The following is a 21,685-nucleotide window of genomic DNA, read 5'->3' as shown; positions in this document are numbered from 1 at the left end:
GAGATTAGAGTTGACATTCTGAGGACAAACCCCACTGCTGAAGGCCTTCTAACAGTCACACTTGAGAAACATCCAAATAGACTTTACAGCTAAAGGGGGTCAGATGAAGTCGACCAGTCAACGTAAGAAAGAGTGTGTATGTACCATTTTCCTCTTGCTTGGTTACATGTGACACTCCACATTGCACTGGCACATATTCAGACAGTAGACGAATAATGAAGTCTTACACAACAAGTAAATGGATAAACATACACCTCAAATTAAACTGAAGTGCACTTGGAGAGTGCCAAAGGTAACCTCAGCCGAGTCCGATGTAAATAAATGCAATTTTTCACCATGTTTAATAATAATAATAATAATAATAATATGTATTTTATTTATAAGGCGCTGTTCAAGGCACTCCAGGTCACTGTACAACAATTAAAATGCAAGTAATACAATTAAAACATAGTTAGAATAAAAAACAAGTAAAAGCACAGAGTTAGCAGCAGAAAACACAACAATGGAACATTTAAAGATTGTATGCAAGCCTAAACAGACTTGAAGAGGGTAATGGAGTCCATATTCCTGATGTGTGTGTGTGTGTGTGTGTGTGTGGGGGGGGGGGGGGGGGGGGGGGTTCCAGAGGTGAGGGGCAGAGCGGCCCTAGCCCCCATGGTGGACAGACGGGCTGGGGGGATGGTCAGACTGATGGAGGAGAGAGACCTGAGGGTAGGAATGTCTATGTGTAGGAGGTCAGTGAGGTATGGGGGAGTGAAGTTGTGTATGGCCTTGAATGTATGAAGGAGAACTTTATAGTTAATGCGGTGTTTAATGGGAAGCCAGTGGAGATGTTGTAGAACGGGAGTGATGTGACTGATGGATGGTGTTCTGGTGAGGATGCAGGCAGCTGCGTTCTGGACTAGTTGAAGTTCATGGAGGAGTTTGTGTGGGAGACCGAAGAGCAGGGAATTACAGTAGTCCATGCGGGAAGTGACAAGTTGAACAGATATAACTCAAAATTTCTGCTGCACACCTTCAGGTTTGGTAAAAACTGACCGCATAGACAAACAGTTAAAACAAAACTACCTCTTCACTGATGGAAACATATGTTTATTAATGGCTTTTACTTTCAAATCATGCCACAAAGTCTAAAAAGTGGTACATCGTCATAAAAAGGTTAAAAATGCGTTGGTTCTTTTGGTCCTGAGTTGAGCATTTAACATCACAGCTATCGAGTTTATTACCTGTTGAGAAATCCTCACACACAAAATTAATGGATGGTCAAAGTTCTGACTTTGCAATAACTTGAAAAGGACTCAACCCTCTGTCTCACACTCTGGTGAAAATGAAAACCACAGAGACAAACTGACACTCAGGTTTAATGTTGTTGTTATTTTCAAAGGGACGTCAACCTCCAGCAGATTGACTGGGTGCTTTGTTCCGTGTTAAAGTGCAGCGTTGCTTTTACTTCTCAGACTTCTTCTTATTCAACTGAAACCTGAAACTGGCAGGTGGAAAGTTTTCCTTCCACATATATAAAAATATAAACAAAGTCCCCCCCCCCCCCCAAAAAAAATTTAAGTGATCCACAAATAACTCAGTAACATCGATGGTAACTTGAAGCTGTGTGTGTGTGTGTTAAGACTTAGACACATAATATAAAAAGGTGTTGTAGCGTTTGATTCAGTGTCAGTCGTTCACAGTCCAGCGAGGTTTCACTAAACTCCGAGGGCTTTGTCCAGAAATTGTGCAAAAACCTTTGGCTGTCCAGGCAAGAAAGGCTGAAGAGCAGAAAGATCCATGGTCCTCAGTGTTTCTGTCAGGGTGCTGAAGGATTTTGTGAGAAGAAACAGGGTTCTCATTTTTTTATTTTCACACTCATGACACAAATCACAGACTGTGGGGACACATACCTGCAAGTGCAGTACACTAAGTGGGAATCCATGTGTAGCTGTTTTGCCAGCTCCAGCTGGTGGTTGTCCATCAACTTATCGTTGACGACGACCAGCAGAGGTTTGCCCGCACCGAGGGCCTCCAAGCAACTTCCTGCCCCTGAGAGAAAACAGGGTCCAGATTCATTAGTAGGGGAGCAGACTGACAGTTGTCCGAAGCGTTCATGTTCTACCTGTCCGCTGCTGTTTTCTGTTGGATGTCTCCACACCACTGTTTTCACTCATTTCTATTTAACTCATTCTCACAACAACACATTTCACACTTTTTACACGTATTTCTCACACTCCAGACTAATCATGGCAGTGTTTAGCACCGTCTCACATAACACATTCTTTTGTGTAAGTCGTAAAAGCAGTTAGGGTGTTGAGCAATGAGCCCAAGTTATCATCCAACTGCAGTTGTAGCCTCCCTGTTGGTTTGGATCAGCTGATTAGACCGCTTCACTGATGCATTAATGGTTCTGTCACTCTAATTGCATTTGACCTGTTTTTGCTGAAAGATATCATTTCATCATGTCTCACTTTACCTAAAGAACAAGCGTCAACGATATGACCAGTCTACCTTCTATATGAACAAACCCATGTATAGTCCTGTGCATTAAGTTAATCAAACTGATAAGATCCATGAAAATATTGAAAATGCAATTACTCTTGTCTGAGATAACCGCGTGAAGGAGACAAACCAACCATTTCACTCGCCTGCATGACTGATGACGAGGTCAGCCTGCTCCATCTCCGCCGCTATAGAGTCCTTGAATCGAAATACCTCCAGCTTGAGCTGTGGACAGCTCTCAGAGTCAGGAAGAAGATCTCCCCTCCCAACCTGAAGAACCAAACGCTTGTACCCACGACTTTTTAAAGCCTATTGGAAGAAAATTATTTCAAAATTGCAGACATTTAATACTTAATATATCCTATCTGAAGAGTAATTGCAAAATAAAGCCCCATTACAGCTATTTCCATGGACCCAGCACAGTCACTCCATTAGTAACTGTCACCTACACTTGAAATCCTAAAGTTTTATGGCATGAAATAATCGTCAGAACAGGATTGAATCAGCTCTGACAAAGAGTACAGTGTGGACTTGAGAAAGAAAGGGTTAAAAGTGACACTAAATAAACGCTGAACTCCTTGATAAAAAAGCAGAAAAAGAACAAACTCCCTCATTTTCTTACATGAACATAGCGTTTGGTGGAAATAATACATACCAATAGAAGACATATTGATAATACTTTGCACCTTTACGTTTTATAGGTAGAGAGGACGTGACGTCAGGTTCAGCTAACCTTAACATACCTGCACAGCTTCAGAGGACGTGATGTTTTCGATGAGCTCGTCAAAACTCGTCGTACCGACGGTCACAAACACGGTCTTCATCGCTGCTAAGTCTCGGGCGTCTATTTTCTAGCTTCTCGAAGAGATTTACATGCAGTTTCCAGCCTTCTCACACAGCTCACCATCGCTCTGTAGAAAACACATCCGACAGTCGCTTCCGACAGTAGCGTGACGTCACAGCTTTAACCTCCCCGTGCTGCCGTCTAGAGGTCCGGAGCTGAACTGTAGCAACATATTCCGTCAATGTAAAAACCTCATTATGAGCTTCGTTTATTTACACAATAAAAGTCCTCCCATCCATCCATTTTCTTTCGCTTATTCCTGCTGAGGGTCGCGGCGGGCTGGAGCCTATCCCAGTGACTTCCGGGCGGGAGGTGGGTTCACCCCAGTCAAGATGCTAGTGCATGGCAGGGCCAACACATAGAGACAGACAACCATTCACACTCACATTCATACCAACAGTCAATTAAGAGTATTCAGTTAACTTAGTCAACATTTGCATGTCTTTGAATTGTGGAAGAAAGCCGGAGTACCTGGAGAGAACCCACACAGGCACAGGGAGAACATGCAAACTCCACACAGAAGATTCCTTGCCCGAGCCAGGACTCAAACCCAGAACCTTCTCTCTGTTAGGCAGCAGTGCTGACCATTGCACCACCCACATTAAAAGAATTCTTTTATAGTAAGATTCTATTGATTTTAAAGTCTTACACTGTGTCTGATTCCCTCCCTACTCACTATGTGAGGGTTGTTCCAAAGTGGGTTAATAAAATAAATAAAATCAAAATAAAGGAAAGGAAAGGCCTTGTAACAGAATATGTAAAAATTAAGTAAAGATACACTGTGATTAAGTTTTTTTCTTATTGTTTTACTGGATATCATTTTCCATTAATATATTGTATCTCTATCTCTATATTTATCTAATATTTTTTCCCTTTGGTTTTGGTCAGGCAGCACAATAAGACTTTGTGCATGATGTGAGTTTGACTTTAATGAGGGTAGAAAAAAGGAAGGACAGAGACACATGGACAAAAGTAATTTTTAACAACATAGCATGTTTTTTTCCTGTTACCTTCCAGTGGAAATTTTTGGTTGCATTATGGTGGCTACGTTTTGCTGTGCTGTCTGAAGGTATATTGAGAATGATTGCCTGAAAGTAACCCACAATTCTGCAGGAGACCCGTGTAGCATTGGAAAAGGTGTTATTTTTATTTTGCAGCTCCCTGTGTAGTCATTATAGAGACGCCCTTAGATAGTGAGGAGGGAATAGTGGAGGGATTTTGCGCACAACACTGGCGTTGTGACTCATAAGGTCATTTTCTTACTGGGCCAACTGCACATAGAGGTTCCATTGTTGATGTTGTTGTGCTTTTCTATGTCTCTATGGACATTTCATATCCACAAATGCTCTTGTCTCACTTTACAGCATTGAATGTAGCATAGCAGAGTCTTTAAACTGCTTCTACAATCTTAAACGCACATTTTCTAGTAAGTCCCAGAGTCAAAATACAGTCTTGATAGGTCAATAACTCAGCAAAAGGGTTTCCCATGTGGTGGATTATCCTAAACTAAGTTACACTGACAAGAAGTCATTGACAAACAGCTTCGTTTGGTAAAACACAGAGCGAGAGGCTCCATAAACAGCGAGGAGTGTGGTCTTCAGCTGAGGGAGAAGAGGAAGAGTAAAGGCATGACGAGCACCTTTTCACAGTCATGGATGACACCATGAGGAACTCAAAGAACTTGCTTCTGCTGGAATAGTTTGACATTTTTGGAAACGGGTTAGTTTGTTTGGGTTTTTTTTTTGGAGAAATGAGACCGTCTGTGCTTGAGCCATCATTTTCACACAAAGACTGTAAGCAGGGATTCAGCCTCTCTCCCCAAATCTAAAAAAAACAAAACAAAGTAAAACAAAACAAAAAAACATTTAAATTAAGGTATATTTTCAGATCAGTGCAAGTGACTCCAGGACCACATGTTGTGTTGCTGATATCAAATCCAGGCTTGAGCCGTTTGAAAAGTGAAAGTTGACAAGAGGGGAGATGTTTATGTGTGAAGTAAATTGCTCTTTTGTGCTGGCATATCTTCTGATGATGATTATGCTATTTCACAATGAAGAATCTTGCAGGTTCTGATCCATTTCATTCATCATACACTGGAAATGGTTTGATAATAGAGCTTGTAAGTGTCTGGTCCTACATTGAAGCCCAGAAGCGACAGTGAAAAGGTGACTTATTTGCTTCGAAGGCCTTTTGTCTATTGTGCCTTGCAAATTTGCAAACTTTGCAAGACTACAGAACAGCGCGGTGGTGTCTAGACTTCCTGTATATGGAGCATGCAGGTGCACAATGGAAAAGCTGCTGACAGAGCTCCAGAGAGGAATCAGGGCTTCAAAGTTTGTACTTGACATGGACAGCAGGGCTTCAGGAGGATAACACATTCACTTCAAATGTCCTTGAGGCTCGATGGCACGCTTGCCTTCCATGAACTCTGAGTACGGTGGCTCAGAGCTGTTCGGCTATCCTGACAAAAACTATTAAAATAAAACCAGTCATGTGATGCTGTTTTGATGAAACATAATTTGCAGTTTTAGGACACTTGTACTTTTACTTGAATGTTTCATTGTGCGGCGGCACGGTGGTGCAGTGGTCAGCACTGTTGCCTCACAGCAAGAAGGTTCCGGGTTTGAGTCCCGGCTCCAGCACAGGATCTTTCTGTGTGGAGTCTGCATGTTCTCCCTGTTCCTGTGTGGGTTCTCTCTGGTACTCCAGCTTCCTCCCACAGTCCAAAGACATCAAGAGGGGACGAGGCTGGTTGATACTCTAAATTGACTGTAGGTGTGACTGTGAGTGTGAATGGTTGTCTGTCTCTATGTGTTGGTCCTGTGATGGACTGGCGACCTGTCCAGGGTGAACCCCGCCTCTCACCCGTAGCCACTGGGATAGGCTCCAGCCCCCCCGCAACCCCTAACAGGAATAAGCAGATGGAAATGGTTTTATTGTGTTTCTGAGTCCTTCTATCCATCCATTTTCTTTCGCTTATCCTGTTAAGGGTGGGTGGGTGGGTGGGGGGGGGGGGGCCTCTCCCAGCAGCTTTCAGGCGAGAGGCAGGGTTCACCCTGGACAGGTCGCCAGTCAGAGAGCTCCCAATCGTAAATCTGGACCGCTCTCTCCAGCGGACAGACAGGTTTCTGTAAATTTGGTGAACAGATTTAACATTTATTTTTTTAATGCAAGCAACATGCAGCTGCCTGCGTTGCTTCATCTCATACCTGCTTTACTGTGGAAATCTTTGACGATATTAAGCTTTAATTGTACTGAGGAATACATGGATTTCAGCGTTTATTTTCCCCATCACATGGTTTATTTTAAAGCGTGTTATATTACCAGTGTGCTCTTTTGCATAATGAAGACCTGAACAGCTGTAATTTGATTGCTTTTTATCTTATGATTTTTACATTTTCCTCATACAATTATGACCTTTAATGAGGACTTTTAATAAAATGTCTTAATTTGGACTTTTTGACCTCAAAATGTGTAAAATCTTTGATAAGAAAAAATATTCCAGCCGTAAAATATGTTTTAGCTTATCCTTTTCTTTAAAAAAAACAACAACAACAAAAAACCCCACAAAGTTAAAATTTTGAACTTGAGGTTGGAACTTTCTTTAAGAGCAAACTGCTCTCAGGGCAGTGTTGATGGTGAGGACACATCAAGCTCCAATGACAGCGGGCTGTTGTGTCGCCGCATCCAGAGCTCTGGATAGCAAGCAGCCCTGAGCTCCGTGATGTCTGTCAGCACTTCTCTTGTGGTTCAGACAGAGACAAGGAGGGAGGAGACACTGTGAAGGAGCTTGGAGTAGCTACCCTGCCGCCTCCTCACTGAGGATGAGTACTCAAGCAGCAGCAGCAGCAGAGGAAGTGGAGGTACGCTAAGGGATGTGAAAACAGGCAGCACTTTCACAGAGCACATGCTGAGATGATTGCTTGTCAGAGTCACTTCAGAGGTGATGTTTTCACGGAGCCCGACGCGATCCGGATACCCGCAAAGTCTAAGGAGCTGTTCGGTTTCAGCTTTATTTTGATCATACACTGACTCGTTAATAGTGGCTCCTTTCAGCTGAGCTCCAAACTTGTTACCGGAGCACTTCAACTAACAGCATGAAAATACACGCTAACTTGTAGAGCTGTTTTCATGAACTAGGGGTGAGTTTAGAATTCCCCAGTCACGGTAGAGGATGTTTACTGAGAAACACGTGTCTGTTCCTCTAAGACTCACTCGGAATTTGTCAAATATCAGTTGTTTCACTTCAAATCGTGTTACAACAGTGACAATGGGCTAATTATTTTACCACTTGTGTCAACAGAGGCTGCTGTTGTTGCCCAGCACTGCATGCTACTTTAACAATCGACAGATGATGTTGTGTTGTCTTGCTTGGTGGCAGAAACGGTTTCACTACCCTGGAGAACATCTGACACGCTTCATGGCGGCGATCAGTGAGGCGAACTGTCTGCTTCTGATGATGGAGAGTGAGAAGTTACAAACAGCTACTAAATTAACCGTGAGGGGAGATAAGAAATCTCTACAGTTGTTTCACCCAAAATGGATACAATAGTGGGTGAGAGTTCAAGTTTTTGTCCGAAATGGTAATAAATAGTTATAAAATGTACCATCGCTGTTGGGAGATTGATATAAAATTAATAATCAGTCACTGCCAATTGATCTAAAGATCATTTCAGATAACATAACGGGACTGAAAATGGGATTTCTTTTTCCTTGAATATTTATAAACGTGAAATCTCTTAACTGCCTTCAGAGCAACTGTTTGTGGTGATTACAATCATGTGACAAGGAGAAAAGCAACAACTCCACACATTTGAAAAGCTTTATAATTGACTTTAACAATCAAGAAAATGGCTGTCGATTCACTTTCTGCCCATCAACGACCCATTTCAGCTCTACAAGGACTTTTACGAAACAGGCCAGAAGAGGCACAAAATTGCAAAACGATTCAGTTGCCAGCTTAACAAAATGGCTCACGTCTCATGATAGCATGATCAAGACGACTAGACTACTTTCAAGTTACTGAATGACCACGAGTCTGTGTTCCTATAGAGCACTTGAAATAATGAAAGAGAAACGATCTGTTGAACTGACTACAAAAACTATATTGTGCCATAATGAAAGCAGAAAGGCTGGTACATTTATTACTAGATGATGTCAGTTTGAGAGAAAAAAAAAAAAAAGAAGCGAGAGTCCAGGGTGCAACAGAAATTATTTAAGGCTCTGTTAAATTCTCAGCTTAAAAAAACAAACAAACAAACAAACAAAAATACCATTTATCCTGAAGTCACAAAAGCAAAAAACAAAAAAACCTAATATAAAATTGAAACTGGCTACCCATGTCATTAGTTTTTAATAAATATGTTACTATTAAAAAGAATACTATGTTAAATCTGTTTAACTGTGCCAGAACCTTGATCAAACCACGTTGCAGCGGGAGTTATTTGATAACAATCTGCTCCTGGATTTAAAGCGACACACGTCATGTAAATCAATGTGCTGTCAGCTTCCTTTGGTTGTTCCAAATTCGTTCTCCTACTGAGACGCCAGGAGAAGAAACTGGAACTCCCGCGTCCGTGATTCTTGCCTTGTGCAGCACAGCAATAGTTTGTGATGGTTGACAGAATTCCGGCTAAGACAGTAAAAATGGCTCTTATCACTTCAAGTTGATTAAGTAAAACATTTTCAGTTTTGAGCATGCAGAATTTAGATGCCCTACGTCCTGCAATAATAAAAAGGTCAACAGAATTTCTTCCACAGTCCAAGTTCCTTAGGCTAAACGCAATTCTGTTGTTTTGGTGGGTTCCCTGTCGAGGCAAGATTTTCAAAATAAAATGAGCCGTATAGTTTGACAGCAACAAATTAGTCGCTCATGAGCTTAATATGCATGCTTAAAAGTAAAAATGTTTCATTAATATGAAATACTTGTTCAAATTCCAAACTTGAGACATAATACAAGTAATAATAAAGTATATAATAGTGATTAAAGCAGCTTTAAAAAGAAGCTGCAACCTCACAAACACTCTTGCTTATTACTTCAGGGATACTTCCAACTAAAAGGAGAGAAAAGAAAGATTGAAATTCACAGATGCCGCCCCCCCCCCCAGCTCACTCCAAGTCAGTCCGTCTTCCATCCCAGAACATCACAAAGGCCGTTAAGGTTGCAGCAGAAACTTCTAACAGTTATGATATCAAAAATAGGGCCGACATCTTTCCTGTCTGAGGCTCTAGGATAGACAGTTAGAAACCGCCGCCAACAGAAACTTTGCCAGACGCGGCAAGTTATGTCAGGAAGGTCACAAGTCTGGTTGCCTCCTGGTTCAAAATGCTTGTGCTGATCCAGACAAACGTCGCATCTATAAAGAAAAGAGAGAAACACGGATTGGCTCATTAATACAAACATGGCAGACTGATAAAAGCTGGAGGACTCTGTACTTCAGCAATGGTCTCAGGCAACATCTCTGACAATCTCAAGCTAACTTCCTGTTTTGGAACATAATTTCTGTGTCAGGATGTAACATTTTCCTCTTTCTACAGTGCAGCCTCATTAGTCACTTCAGGGTCTTTTTCCTCCGCTCCCTGAACTGCTCTGACAGTTGTGTTCTTCATACCACATACTTTCTGCGATCTTATGATAACATGCTAAACCAACGGTTTTGTGCCGTGCGGCACCACCCACTCGTCCTTCACACTTGCAACCGACTCTCTCCGCTCCCTCACACTGCACTGAAACACCACACAGTCATCCATGTGTCAAATTTCTCCTAAGCTTGTGAACCATTTTTACACAGGCACCGCAGGGACATTTCATCACATTTTGTAAAATTAGCGAGCGGCCAACTGTGCTCTGCAAGTGGGCTCCTTGAGAATAAATGTAATCATGCAAAGAAGGATGGGAGAGCCAGCATCTGTACCTCTTCTTCACTGCACCACACAGGCAGTGCAGCACTGTTCTTGCTTTTCTGGCAGTGTGGAGTAATTCATCTGTCGCACGATCTCAGCAAACAGCTCATCCACCATCGTCTTGCTCTTAGCGGAGGTTTCAATGAAGGGGCAGCCCCACTCCTGAGCCAGAGCTCGACCGTCTGACCCTGCGACCTCACGCTCAGACTCCAGGTCGACTTTGTTCCCCACCAGGATCAACGGCACCTTTTCGAAGCGCTTCACTCGCACTATTTGGTCTCGCATTGGTCTGATGTCCTGAAAGATGAGGAGTGTTAGTTAATCTTCCTACTGTGGCAGGAAGAAAAAAAAAAAACACTGTAGGTAAACATGTGTCCAAAATCTACACTTATTCTATACAGGATTTCTGAGCAGATTGTGAATAGCGCTTACATGACAAAAATAAATGTGTACAATAAATGTTGTTTATGAATCCCCTTCACCACATCACAATGCAAAAGGTTCAGTAATTGCACGAGGGGGATTAAACAACTCCTACAATATCTTGATTGAGTTAAACAAGTCTAGCATGTAACTGACATCTATCCCGGAGGCAAGTTGCAGGGAAAGAAAAATGTGTGAGAGTTGGAGTAATGTCACAGAAAGAGCTTAGCGTTATCTTCTACAGGGGTTTCCAAAATCTGAGATTCTGGTTGTTTCACCTCAGTAAAAACTTTTAAAAGTAAAGTGGCTCAATTTAAATTACACAGCATGTATATGTAGATGTGCAGACCCTGATCAAATAATAAATACATCATTTATACAGAACTGACATTGAAGGCACTGATTCCTCTGAAATCAAGATCATGTGGATGTGCATAATATCATATAATTGTTTAGTAATACTGGGTATGATTACCCAGCGGAATGGATAAAAAAATATCACTATGACAGCACCACATTATGTTACCCAGACAACCACAACAATAGTTATAAAGGACTGTGAGGAGTCCCAGGGTGGTTGCAAGGTTCTGACTTGCAACATTGTGCATCAACACAACACCGATTGTTGTGAACTACAGACCTGTAAACAGATTCCACGTGTCTAAAAGTTATCACGGTATTTAGTAACAAGTACATCAGATACCTGGAATGACTGCTGGTTGACCAGGCTGTAGACCAGAATGAACCCCTGTCCGTTTTTGATGTACAGGTCTCTCATGGAGGCGAACTGCTCTGTCCCCGCCGTGTCCAGGATTTCCAACACGGATGGCGACGAGTCCACCTCGATCTCCTTCCTGTAGAAGTCCTCGATGGTCGGGTCATACTTCTCGATAAAGGTGCCGGTGACGAACTGGACGGTGAGCGCGGATTTACCAACGCCACCGCTACCCAGCACGACAACTTTGTATTCTTTCATTGGGGCGATGGAGGCAGGCTAACTTAGCAGCTAACGACTTAGCTACACTGCTATACTCGCTCCCGTAACATTTATCAGACCCTGTGAATAGCTAACAACCGAACCGAGACGTACTAGGCGATATAATATAACCCCTATTTTTTCAAACTGACCCGGTTGCACCACTCATACTTGTTTTTCTTATGGTGCCCGACCAGCTGGGAAAAAGTTGATGTCCGTTACCGTCAACTCCGACGTTAGCTAGCGTTGAAGCTAGCTCGCTTGTGGCTCAATTCTCGCGGTCCCATGCTCGAGCTTCAACCATCCGCCTTGATGATCCAGAAGCGCCGTCGGAAAACTTGCTTTTTACCTTCAGACACGGTACTACTCATTACACTCACCCTCCCTACAGCATGCCAATGCCTGCACAGACAAACACCAGCGCGCCGGTGATGTAAAACGCAATGCTGCAGGTTGTGTCTGTTCGGGCCTGGTTCTGGTTCCGGCCCGGCGTGGCACCTCAGCAGCCGTGTGTACAACCGATGGACGCAAGACCGATTTAAAAACGTAATCCGAGAGTTAGCTGCAATGTTGCACCTCCAGGGTGTAACACGGCGCTGGGCAGGTTTTATCAACTGAAACAGAAAGAAAAGCTTTTCCCATCAATTGACTTCCTGAAGCTAACTGCCCGTTTTCCGCTAATTAAAGTAAGACTTCCGGTTTAGTATTTTTCACAATAATAGCACTTTCAGTAAAGCAACGATGTCCATGGAGGAATGTTCCTTAAATGCCCTTCTGCATCTAGGTCACTTCTTTCAAGGTACAGGGTGCTCTAACCTATTTTATGTAAGCATATTAGGGCCACCCATGAGAAAAAAGAAATGAGAGGAGGTAGATTTTTTTCATTCCGCACTTTGAGAAAATAGTCAAAATGTTGAGAAAAAAATCAAAATGTCAGAAAAAAAGTAGAAATGTTGAGAAAAAAAAGTCGAAATGTCAAGAATAAAGCTGAAATACAATGTCGTGAATAAAGTTGACTCATAATGTCTTGAATTCTCTTCCAAGCTTGTGTGGTTTATCCTTCAGAACAGTCACAGTTTTCGGCACAGTCTCTTCAAAGTCCGAATACTGATATCTACAGGGTGTTTGTGTGCTAAAAGAGAAAGTATTTCTTTGTTACTAAAGCCAAAGTATAGTTTCACTATTTCATCTAACTGCCTGCACAGCATTTTGTAGAGGCAGTCACATGCGCCGGTTGTTATCGTCTCAAAGGTCGACTTTTTTATCGACATTGTATTTAGACTTTTTTCTCAACATTCTACTTTTTTCTCAAAGTGTATGATGAAAAAAAATCTACCTCCTCTCATTTTTTTCCTCTCATGGTTGGCCCTAATACACTTCCGTAGATATGTATTAACAGTACAAAAACAAAGTAAATGAAATTTTCCCCAAATTTCAGTCAGATCATAACAGTCACAGTTATTGAGATCATTATTTGGTCTGACATGCTGGTGTATAAAATTCTAAATAAACACTTCTCGATTACTAAAGTCCAGTGCTAGAAAAGTACCAAAGTATCTTTAGTTTAGTGCAATGTCATGACATCTTTATTTAATTCATCTGAACCCATCAGCTTCTCGTTGCTTTGAATAAATACAGAAAACAAGACAAGAAAAAGCCTGATGAAGATGTACTTTCAAAACTGAAGGCTGCAAAACTAAAAAGAGGACACAGTCAGCGCGGCGCAACGGGAACACTTGTGATTTTAATGTGACCTTTAGAGGTTAGTGGATTTTTTTTTTAAATGTAAACACCGGAATACAAAAAAACCCGATACAGAATGTGTACTTTTACTTTTGATACAGTAGAACATTTACTGGAACAATATTTCATCTTGGTGTTTCAAATTTTACTTTAGTAAAGGAACATGTGTACTTCTTCCGCTTCTGATTAAGTCCATGTCATGAAGTTGGACCTCTCAGACTAAAAAAAAGTCAAGTTTGGTTGATTCAATAGTGCCAGTTAGCTGATCATTTTTTAACATTTTTGTTCATTAAACTACTCGGGGGTGGGGGATTTCCGTGACAAAATAATACTTTGTAATACACCAGTCTGAGCAGAGGTAGTAACTGTACTTCTATCTTAAGCATATGGAGGTAAAAATCAAGAAAACTCTTATAATAACAAATAGAATTATTGTCCACCAGCAGCGATCAAACATGTTTCTTTTAAGGTCGCACAAATAAATCATGAGGAAAACATGACACGGGGATCACAATGATGTGTTTTATTAAAGGTCAAACAGAAATTGCAGAACTCATCATAGGCACATTAACGTACTCTAAATAGCTATACACTGCAAAATAAATTGGCAAGTAGCACAGCAGCACACACAAGCACCACAAGCAGAGAAGGAGTGAAACAATAGGTAACAGCAGTCACGTTCAAGTCTGTCCTAGAGCGTCAGAGAGTTTTTCATATGGCTTAGTCCTGAACAGTCTTTGGCCCTCGTCACCATCCACAGGTCGCCATTCAGTATGGTACGTAAGCGATTGTACCCCGTTTAATAACAACCCACCAACTAAAGGAGTTTAAATAAAGGGATATATTTGACATACACTCAATATATGTGCTGTTTTTTTTTTTAGATAAAACATCAATTTAAATGTTGAACAAAACACAAAATCACACGTTGCATCATGAAGGCACAATTACAACTGAAATGCTTCAAAATAATGGCAACAATAAGTCATTTTCATGATAAGATTACTGATCAATAAATTATATATTGGCGAATGGAAACCTATAGTATACGCATGTACTTTTCCTATATTGAGACAGTGATAATTGGAGCTGGTGAGTCATTGTAGAGGAGCTTTGGTGAGTTTTGGGTACAGCTGAGACCCCTCTCTGTGCACAGACGCTTAAAGTCAATATTCAACAGTCAGAGGGCTGTGAACTGATTCACCAGAATGACTCACTAATCCACCACTAGGACCAGTGCCATGGCAACAAAATCGCTGGCTTTAAGAGCAACTGAAGTGCATCACATATCCAAATCTGCATGACGTTGCTGCTGTTGCAATATCGGAAAACCAGGTTGTTTGTATTTTTTGACTAAAAGCTGGAGGAGAATTCAGAGTTACTACAGTTTTGGATTATGAAAACAAGTGAGCAACAAAAAAAAAAAAAAGAAGAATTTCACAAACATGTCAGAAATTAATGTTACATTTGAACCCTGTGTAAAAAAAAATTGTACACTCTTGCCCTTCAGAAGTCTGATTTTAGGACTAACATGCCAGTTCTTGTGTTTCTGGCTGCTTTTCTACAGACAGACTGCAGGTGGAGCTGTTCTGTGCTTTCTTGGTGCATCAATGGAGAGAGGAAGAGAGTACGCCTGCATTTCTATTCATGAGATATCGGCATAAGCACTATTTATTATACATCTATTCCTGTGAGACTAGTTCTTTTAGTCTTCCTCTCTTTTTTGATATCAGGGTCAGACATATTTGAACCACAAAATTTAAATGAAAGGGAAACAAGCTTTTTTTTTGTTGTTGAAGCAAACCATTTACAGCTTGGCAATGTCACGCTTGGCAAAGAACAGGGCTCTTGCAAAGAAACAAAAAGATACAAAGCAATTGTTTAGCTCTAAACTAAAATAATCATATCATTAACAATACATTTATTTTGCTTTTTAATTGACTCTTTTATCTATATTTATTCAAAATAAATTTTGAGTATTTTGACATAGTTATGTACATAAGTGCAAACAAGGTGAACGTCACACATTCGTATACACCCCGGCAAGGATCGACATCACCCAGCACAGCTGGGCAGGAAGAGACATCTGGACCGCCCTCCTGGCCAAAACTGAAACAGAACTCACTAATGAAAGCTCGCACCTCCGCACAGAGACAGTTGGGCGAGGGCCGTCCTGTCTGCAGGAGGAGCAGCGACTAGATTGAGTTTTACAGAAACAGATTCAGTCCAAAAGCCTCTTTACCTCCCTGATGGATAGGTGAATGCTTTACAAGCCAGAATCCATTCATATGTTAAAAAAACAACAACACCATGTTAAAAAAAGAAAAGAAAAGAAAATGATTAAGGTCAATGAAACCAAACATAATAAAGACCTGATCTCCCCGAAGGAACTTTGGATTTTACAAGGATTTCAGTTTTCATAAAAAAAAATTGAATCACATCGCAATAACAAGACAAACTAATTAAACATTCCCTTTTTGAAGTGTTGAATCTTATTTCAATTCATGTGAAAAAAAAATCCACAATCAGGAGAATAGAAAGGTAGCCATGTTGTAATTTTGTTGCCATAGCAACAGCAACTATTACCATTAACAATGACTCCATCATTGTATACAAATGTAGATTTTAATATTTTACCTATTTTTCTTGTTGGTTTACACAAACTATTAACTAAGTATAAATTATTCATTATTTCCATGCTGTGTTTTTTATGTCAAATAATCAAAAACAAAAGAGCTTAACTTACCATCGATACATGTCATATTTATACACAGCTGTCACATCTTTATACAGTAAATGAGAAATAAGGCCCTTTGTTTGTGCCCCGGGGGAGAGAGAAGTTAAGGACTGAATGAATTATCTGTCCACATGCGAAAGGATCTGCTCACTGGAAACAGTGCTCAGAGTGTTTTGCATATTCCAGGCAGAGACATAGTTATAATTCATGACCGAGTGGAAAAATACCCTGGAGCCTGAACAAAATCACATACAGGAGAACGAGGAAGGGAAAAACGAATTTCTCTTGTGCCCCACTGCAATTCCCCTTGATAACACTCTTTTCTGCATCAATACAAGTAATTCAAATGCCCTCAAGAGGCACAATTTATTAATCAAGTATTCTGTGATTTCCAGCTGACAGCAGTAAGCGAAGGCATAATGACGTGAAGGGCCGAGGAGACGAAGGCGAGACTACTGGGAGGCGTTTTCTTGGCTGGACAAAGCTAGTCTTTCATAGATGAAAGCTTTAGACAAATTAAATTTGCCTGAACATTCAAATCATCCATTTCAATAAGGAAGAGAGGAACATTTCTGCTTGTTTTCTTCTTCAAAAAAACAAAAAAAAACTGCCACTGTTCAACACACCTAGAAACAGACACAAAGGAGGAGTACATTTCTTGAGAGATGCACCGCAACAGGCACAAGTACTGTTTTATCCAGAGTTAAAATAAAACAGTAAATGAAAGCTTAAAGATACATTTGAGGAAATACATGTATTCGCTTACATTTCTAGAGTCAGCCAAGAAGAGTAGCACTACTCTCATGTCTGTACCTCAAAAAGTGCTGCTAATTTGGGCTTAAATATTTTTGTATGTCTTTAGAGATTTTAAACTCCATTTTACTCATTCTTTTGGCTTTCTGGTAATAGAAGTAAAATGATATGCCACTTCAAATTGTATGCTTAGCTATTATGCTGAAAAACAACCTTCATCTTAGAGAAATTAATTGGAATAGATTTAAAAAAAATATGTATATATATATATATATATATTTATGTATGTAATAAGAGGTCCAAGGCTTCAGCACAGTTTTAACATTGGTAAAGAGCTCAAAAATTTGAATAAAAGAGCCTTGAATATGCAGCTGGTTAGCTTAGCTTAGCTTCATGTAGCATAGCGTGAAGGCTGAAAACAATGGGAAATATCCTTCCAGCTGCTGTAAAGCTCATGTATGAGCTTCTATCTTGTTTGTTTAATTCTTCCAGGAAAAAAAAAATTCCACCAGTTTTTTTGTTAGAGGGCTGTCATGAGCTGTAGTTTTTTTCTTGACAGTTTAGCCGCTTTTAGTAACTCAGAATTCAATAGAGGGGTTTCCAGGCAACTGTGACAAGAAGATTCTAGAATTGTTGCTGCACCCAACTGTTATTTGATGAAAAACATCACTTTTAGACTCCTTTGCATGGAAGAATTCACCAAAGTAGATAAACACATAAATCACTATGACTTTTTTCTTCTTCCACAGGTGCAAAGACACAAATGACAGCGATTCTGCGTCATACATGTGATGAATGACATTGTGGAGTTGTTATCTGAAAATACTTTTTAATTGTGCTACTCTGCTCTATTTTCACGACATAATTTACAATATTAATTCACACACTCAAAAATCAGTCATGTGACCTGTAGGGTGCGCAGGAGACATGATGTAAAATAAAACAAAGGAGGCAGACATGAGAGCAGTGACTTTCCTTCTCCTTTAACTCTGTGTGAAAGCGAATAGTCGTGTAAGTGCACTGTTACACATTTGTGCCACTTGAACTCAAACTAAAGGATCTGCTGCTGAAGTTAAGGTAGGTAGTGTGGTTTGTCCCACTGGCAACACTCACACACCAGGATCTGGCCACAATGCTCTGGCCCCAGTGTGTCCACATGGAGGGGGTCCACCAGGGTCATGTACCCCCCCCCCCCTCCCCTTTCACTTGTGGACTAATGTAAAGGATGATCAGGCCTTTCCACGTCATGTGAAAAAGGAAGAAAATGCTAAAATCAAAAGGGGAAACACTGATTTTTCTCATTGTTTCTCAGTGATTAGAGAATCATTTATAGGATCTGGGGCACTTTGGGTACATCGAAGTACTTTAGAGGGTAGGGGATGGAAACTGTCTCGTAATAAAGGGTACTTTAATGTACCTGTAGGGAGTTTATTTGTACTGCAATGAGTACATTTCTACTCCAGAGTGAAAGATATTTCTTAACGTCACCACACCACCCATTGACATTAAATATAAATCTATAGAACAACACACATACTGTTATATGTCTTAACACAGTATCAGCATGGTACCTATGTGACCTCAGAAAGAGTCTCTATATAGTGAATCAATACATTTCAACATGCCCTCTTCTGCTAGAGCGACACGTCTAAAGTTTTTGCATTAGATACATTCACGACACAACAACATTATTTAAAATGAATAATGTTCAGTGTGAAATCCTGTAACATTTCAGCATTTACAGTTCCCAAATAAGTGATTCATTGTCTCTTTCAACACACTTACTGGATGATATATTGTTCACACTAAGAGTAAAGACAGCACAGCTGCCTCAGAGAGGAAACTAATACAGAGATGCAGTTGACTACCGTAGTAATGTACCAAGTAACACGTCGATCTTGGAGCACTGGTCTGGTCTTACAGTGTATTGACAACGGTGGTTTGGAAACTGGAAAGAGGCACATTTGAATGTGGATTAAAGTGATTTCAGCCCAGTTCTCGAAGCTGTTCAGTTCAGTTTTATACACAAACAGAGCAACTGGACAACCCCAAACCAAACTGGTTTGTAATTTCCTTTGTTCACCACCAGACATCAAATTTATTCTTCCATCTCCTGACTCGACCGCAACTCAGTTCTGCTTTTAAAAACCGTGGCTGCTCTGTTTAGAGTCTGACGACTTTTGACAAACACTAGAGGACACATCAGTAAAAAAGACGACACATTTTCAAAGTCAGACAGGACATTTTCAAGTTCTCAGCTTTCTCCCTGAAGAGCCATAAAACATAAAAATCTTGTGCCACTTCTTCAATCCAAAAGCCTCAAAAGTGGAGGAAATAGTTTTTTTTTTTTATGTATCCATTTTTACATTTGAATTGGAAAGGATTACTTTTAGTTTCCATATTCATGTGTTGCATTAAATGGGGTCACTCCTCTCACCTAATACAGTCTTTGGGCACAACAACAGGAAACACATCTTGTGCAATAATTCTGACTTCAGATGAAAAGTTTGTGCCAATTTTAAAAGTCTGCAATCACAAATCTAACACGTGCACGTTTGATCATTGTAACAGTAATAAATGCAGGAATGTGGTTGGGGCCAAGCTAACGCCTCTAGATTGTCATTCTTTTGGACGCTATGTGAGCCCGACACCATGTTAGGATTTCTAAACTGGACCGAAGAGCCGTCCTTTTCAGTCACAGTAATTTGAACCAAAAACAGTTAGCGAGACATCATGACTCAAAATTCAAATTGAAAATGAATTTGACTCGTCTAGGGTGTTATAGGCCACTCCTGCTTCGTTGCTTTCTTAGATTATCTCAGTCCCTTCAATAATTAGAACCTTACTGGTAACACTTACTCTCCTGCTTAACAGCTATGAGAAGTATATAAACATTTAATAAATGGTTAATAACACAATATCATGTAACGTATTCAGGTATAAGGAAAGTATTAAATATGGCTGGGTATCAAACTTTAATGGCACCAACCAAACTGCCTCTATACTACTGAGTATAGAAAAATGTTATTTAATAAATAACAAATTTCAACACCTGAGGGGTAAATCTCTAAGTTACTGCTTAGTTTTTTTCTGTTGCAAAATTGCTTGAGTAGAAATGTTGGTCAATTGATTTAGTTTTTGTGTTATAAAACTCTTTTGAGTGTGCCAAAATGCCAAGGAACTAAAAGCAAAAATTTGGAATGCAATGTCATATTCACATTTTTAAAAGGTTAAAAAGTATCACCGAAGTTACAATATTGGTACTAAATTGAAGTTTTGAATGATACCCAGCACAAAGTATGAATGTATAATTATAATTTCTCTTAAGGAAGTCATAGCTTCTATTATGATACCAGTGCTTTTCTATATTCTCAATTGTCTGTTTAAATACTAGCAATTGTTGATAAATAAACATGTATATAATGTGTTGCAAACCATTTATTAACTGATTATTAATGTCATGTCCTCCTTTCCAGTTTGGTAAGGTGATCAAACTACTATAATCTAGCAGCTACCCTACTGCTGTGATATGAGATATTCTAGTAGCAGATATTGATCACGTAACTGGAGGACAGTTTTTCTTTGCCTTTAATTGTGGATCATTCATGTTGAGTGTGTCGTTTTTGCGTTGTTGTTGTTTTTTTAAACATTTTTTACATTTTTTTTTTTTTTTTTTTTTTACTGTTACGACACAACGTCTCCTCTGCAGCTGCGCAGATAAATCAAAGGCACAAAACAAAATAAACCAACAAAAATTTACAGATGTTTCATCCAGCGAGATGAGACCGTGAATGAACTCAAACAGCGTCTCGGAATGCAGACGTGACATGATATGAAGCACGCGTTCGTCACGGTCTGGTTGCCATTCAACTGGTCTGAATTTCCACAATTAGCTTTTCAGAGTTTCTGACTTTGGAACAGTCAAATGTTGGATCGCCGTACGAGATGGCTCCAACCCATAAAGGGCTTTTAGTCTTTTGTGGTTTATATATATATATATATATATATATATGTGTGTGTGTGTGTGTGTGTGTGTGTGTGTGTGAGTGTGTGTGTGTGTGTGTGAGTGTGTGCATTTTTGGATGTGTTTAAATGCACGTCTGCTGCTGCACTTTTAAGGTGTTGGTATGTATGGCTGTAAGAAGAAGGGACCTCTACCACTCAGCCTAATCTTCAAGTCTGTATGCATCCGGATGGCTGCTGTGTAGCAACAGTAACGCGTCCAGGCAGGTTTAATTACTTTCATGAAGCTTATCAGAAGGTTCACATTGCCGCCGTAGACGAGGCACACGTTTGCTGCATTCAGAAAGATGACCGCCCTCTCGGTGCACAGCTCTCAGGGACTTTAACTGGCGTGTCGGGAAAGGCTTACTGAGTTTAGGGCCACTGGTGCCGCCATCAGCAGTTTGGGGACGGGACAGAAATGGGTTTCCATGGGAACGCACTGGAGCTCCACTGGATCAGGGTTCAGGAGCTCAGAGGGGTCTACTGGAAGCGAGAAAAGGAGGAGTGAGAGAAGGAACCGTGGGTTTATACTCACATAAAGATCCAAACAGGAACCCTCAGTCAGAGACGTGATAAACACTTGAATGTGTTTACCAGACTGGAATATTGACTTTCAGCAAATTAGACACAAAGCAAGAGGTGACGCTTCAATCTGAAGGTTTAAAATGATGGAAGCTTGATTGTCATGTATATATTTAAGAATTTCTGTTGTTTTTGTTATTTTATTTGGTGCTAGATGATTGGATTCATTTTTATTCTTTATGTATTCATGAAATTATTTTATATTTTCTTATCTTTGTTTATGTCTTTGATA

General features: G+C 40.3%; 3 protein-coding genes across 7 annotated transcripts in view; all 3 read right to left on the bottom strand.

The window, feature by feature from the left end:
* Positions 1–1,345: 1,345 nt before the first annotated feature.
* LOC147251266 (UDP-N-acetylglucosamine transferase subunit ALG13) lies at positions 1,346–3,462 on the bottom strand. Its single transcript, XM_086222675.1, has 4 exons — positions 3,231–3,462; positions 2,634–2,796; positions 1,896–2,034; positions 1,346–1,809 (listed from the first exon to the last, which is right to left on the bottom strand). The coding sequence occupies exons 1-4, from the start codon at positions 3,309–3,311 to the stop codon at positions 1,701–1,703; spliced, it is 492 nt and encodes a 163-aa protein (XP_086078801.1). The 5' UTR covers positions 3,312–3,462; the 3' UTR covers positions 1,346–1,700.
* Positions 3,463–8,501: 5,039 nt separating this feature from the next.
* On the bottom strand, positions 8,502–12,326 carry rap2c (RAP2C, member of RAS oncogene family). The gene is made up of 3 exons (XM_086221804.1): positions 11,361–12,326; positions 10,246–10,531; positions 8,502–9,687 (listed from the first exon to the last, which is right to left on the bottom strand). Exons 1-2 carry the CDS (start codon positions 11,631–11,633, stop codon positions 10,253–10,255), a joined length of 552 nt encoding a protein of 183 aa, XP_086077930.1. The 5' UTR covers positions 11,634–12,326; the 3' UTR covers positions 8,502–9,687; positions 10,246–10,252.
* Positions 12,327–13,867: 1,541 nt separating this feature from the next.
* The window catches only part of mbnl3 (muscleblind-like splicing regulator 3), a 28,512-nt gene continuing 20,694 nt past the window's right edge, over positions 13,868–21,685 (bottom strand). For 2 of the 5 annotated variants that reach the window (XM_086221801.1, XM_086221800.1), the window contains one exon: positions 13,868–21,351. In XM_086221801.1, coding sequence (XP_086077927.1) covers positions 21,334–21,351 — 18 coding nt within the window. In that variant the 3' untranslated portion in view covers positions 13,868–21,333. Of the gene's footprint in view, positions 21,355–21,685 lie in introns of all 5 variants that reach the window. The other 3 variants (XM_086221798.1, XM_086221799.1, XM_086221802.1) reach the window with 2 other exon arrangements.

The sequence above is a fragment of the Aulostomus chinensis genome, chromosome 13, assembly GCF_037954235.1.
Source record: "Aulostomus chinensis isolate RoL2024-O1b breed Wild chromosome 13, RoL_Achi_v1.0, whole genome shotgun sequence".
NCBI classification, from domain to species: domain Eukaryota; kingdom Metazoa; phylum Chordata; class Actinopteri; order Syngnathiformes; family Aulostomidae; genus Aulostomus; species Aulostomus chinensis.
Note: the sequence above shows the minus strand (reverse complement) of the source record. Positions and strands in the feature narration are given on the sequence as shown.

Coding starts and splice junctions, on each gene's coding strand:
- LOC147251266 (XM_086222675.1), bottom strand. CDS start 3,311: ATGAAGACCGTGTTTGTGACCGTCGGTACGACGAGTTTTGACGAGCTC. Junction 2,035..2,633: donor CCTCGTCATCAGTCATGCAG/GCGAGTGAAATG, acceptor GTTTTCTCTCAG/GGGCAGGAAGTTGCTTGGAG. Junction 1,810..1,895: donor TTAGTGTACTGCACTTGCAG/GTATGTGTCCCC, acceptor AAAATCCTTCAG/CACCCTGACAGAAACACTGA.
- rap2c (XM_086221804.1), bottom strand. CDS start 11,633: ATGAAAGAATACAAAGTTGTCGTGCTGGGTAGCGGTGGCGTTGGTAAA. Junction 10,532..11,360: donor TCAACCAGCAGTCATTCCAG/GTATCTGATGTA, acceptor CTCATCTTTCAG/GACATCAGACCAATGCGAGA.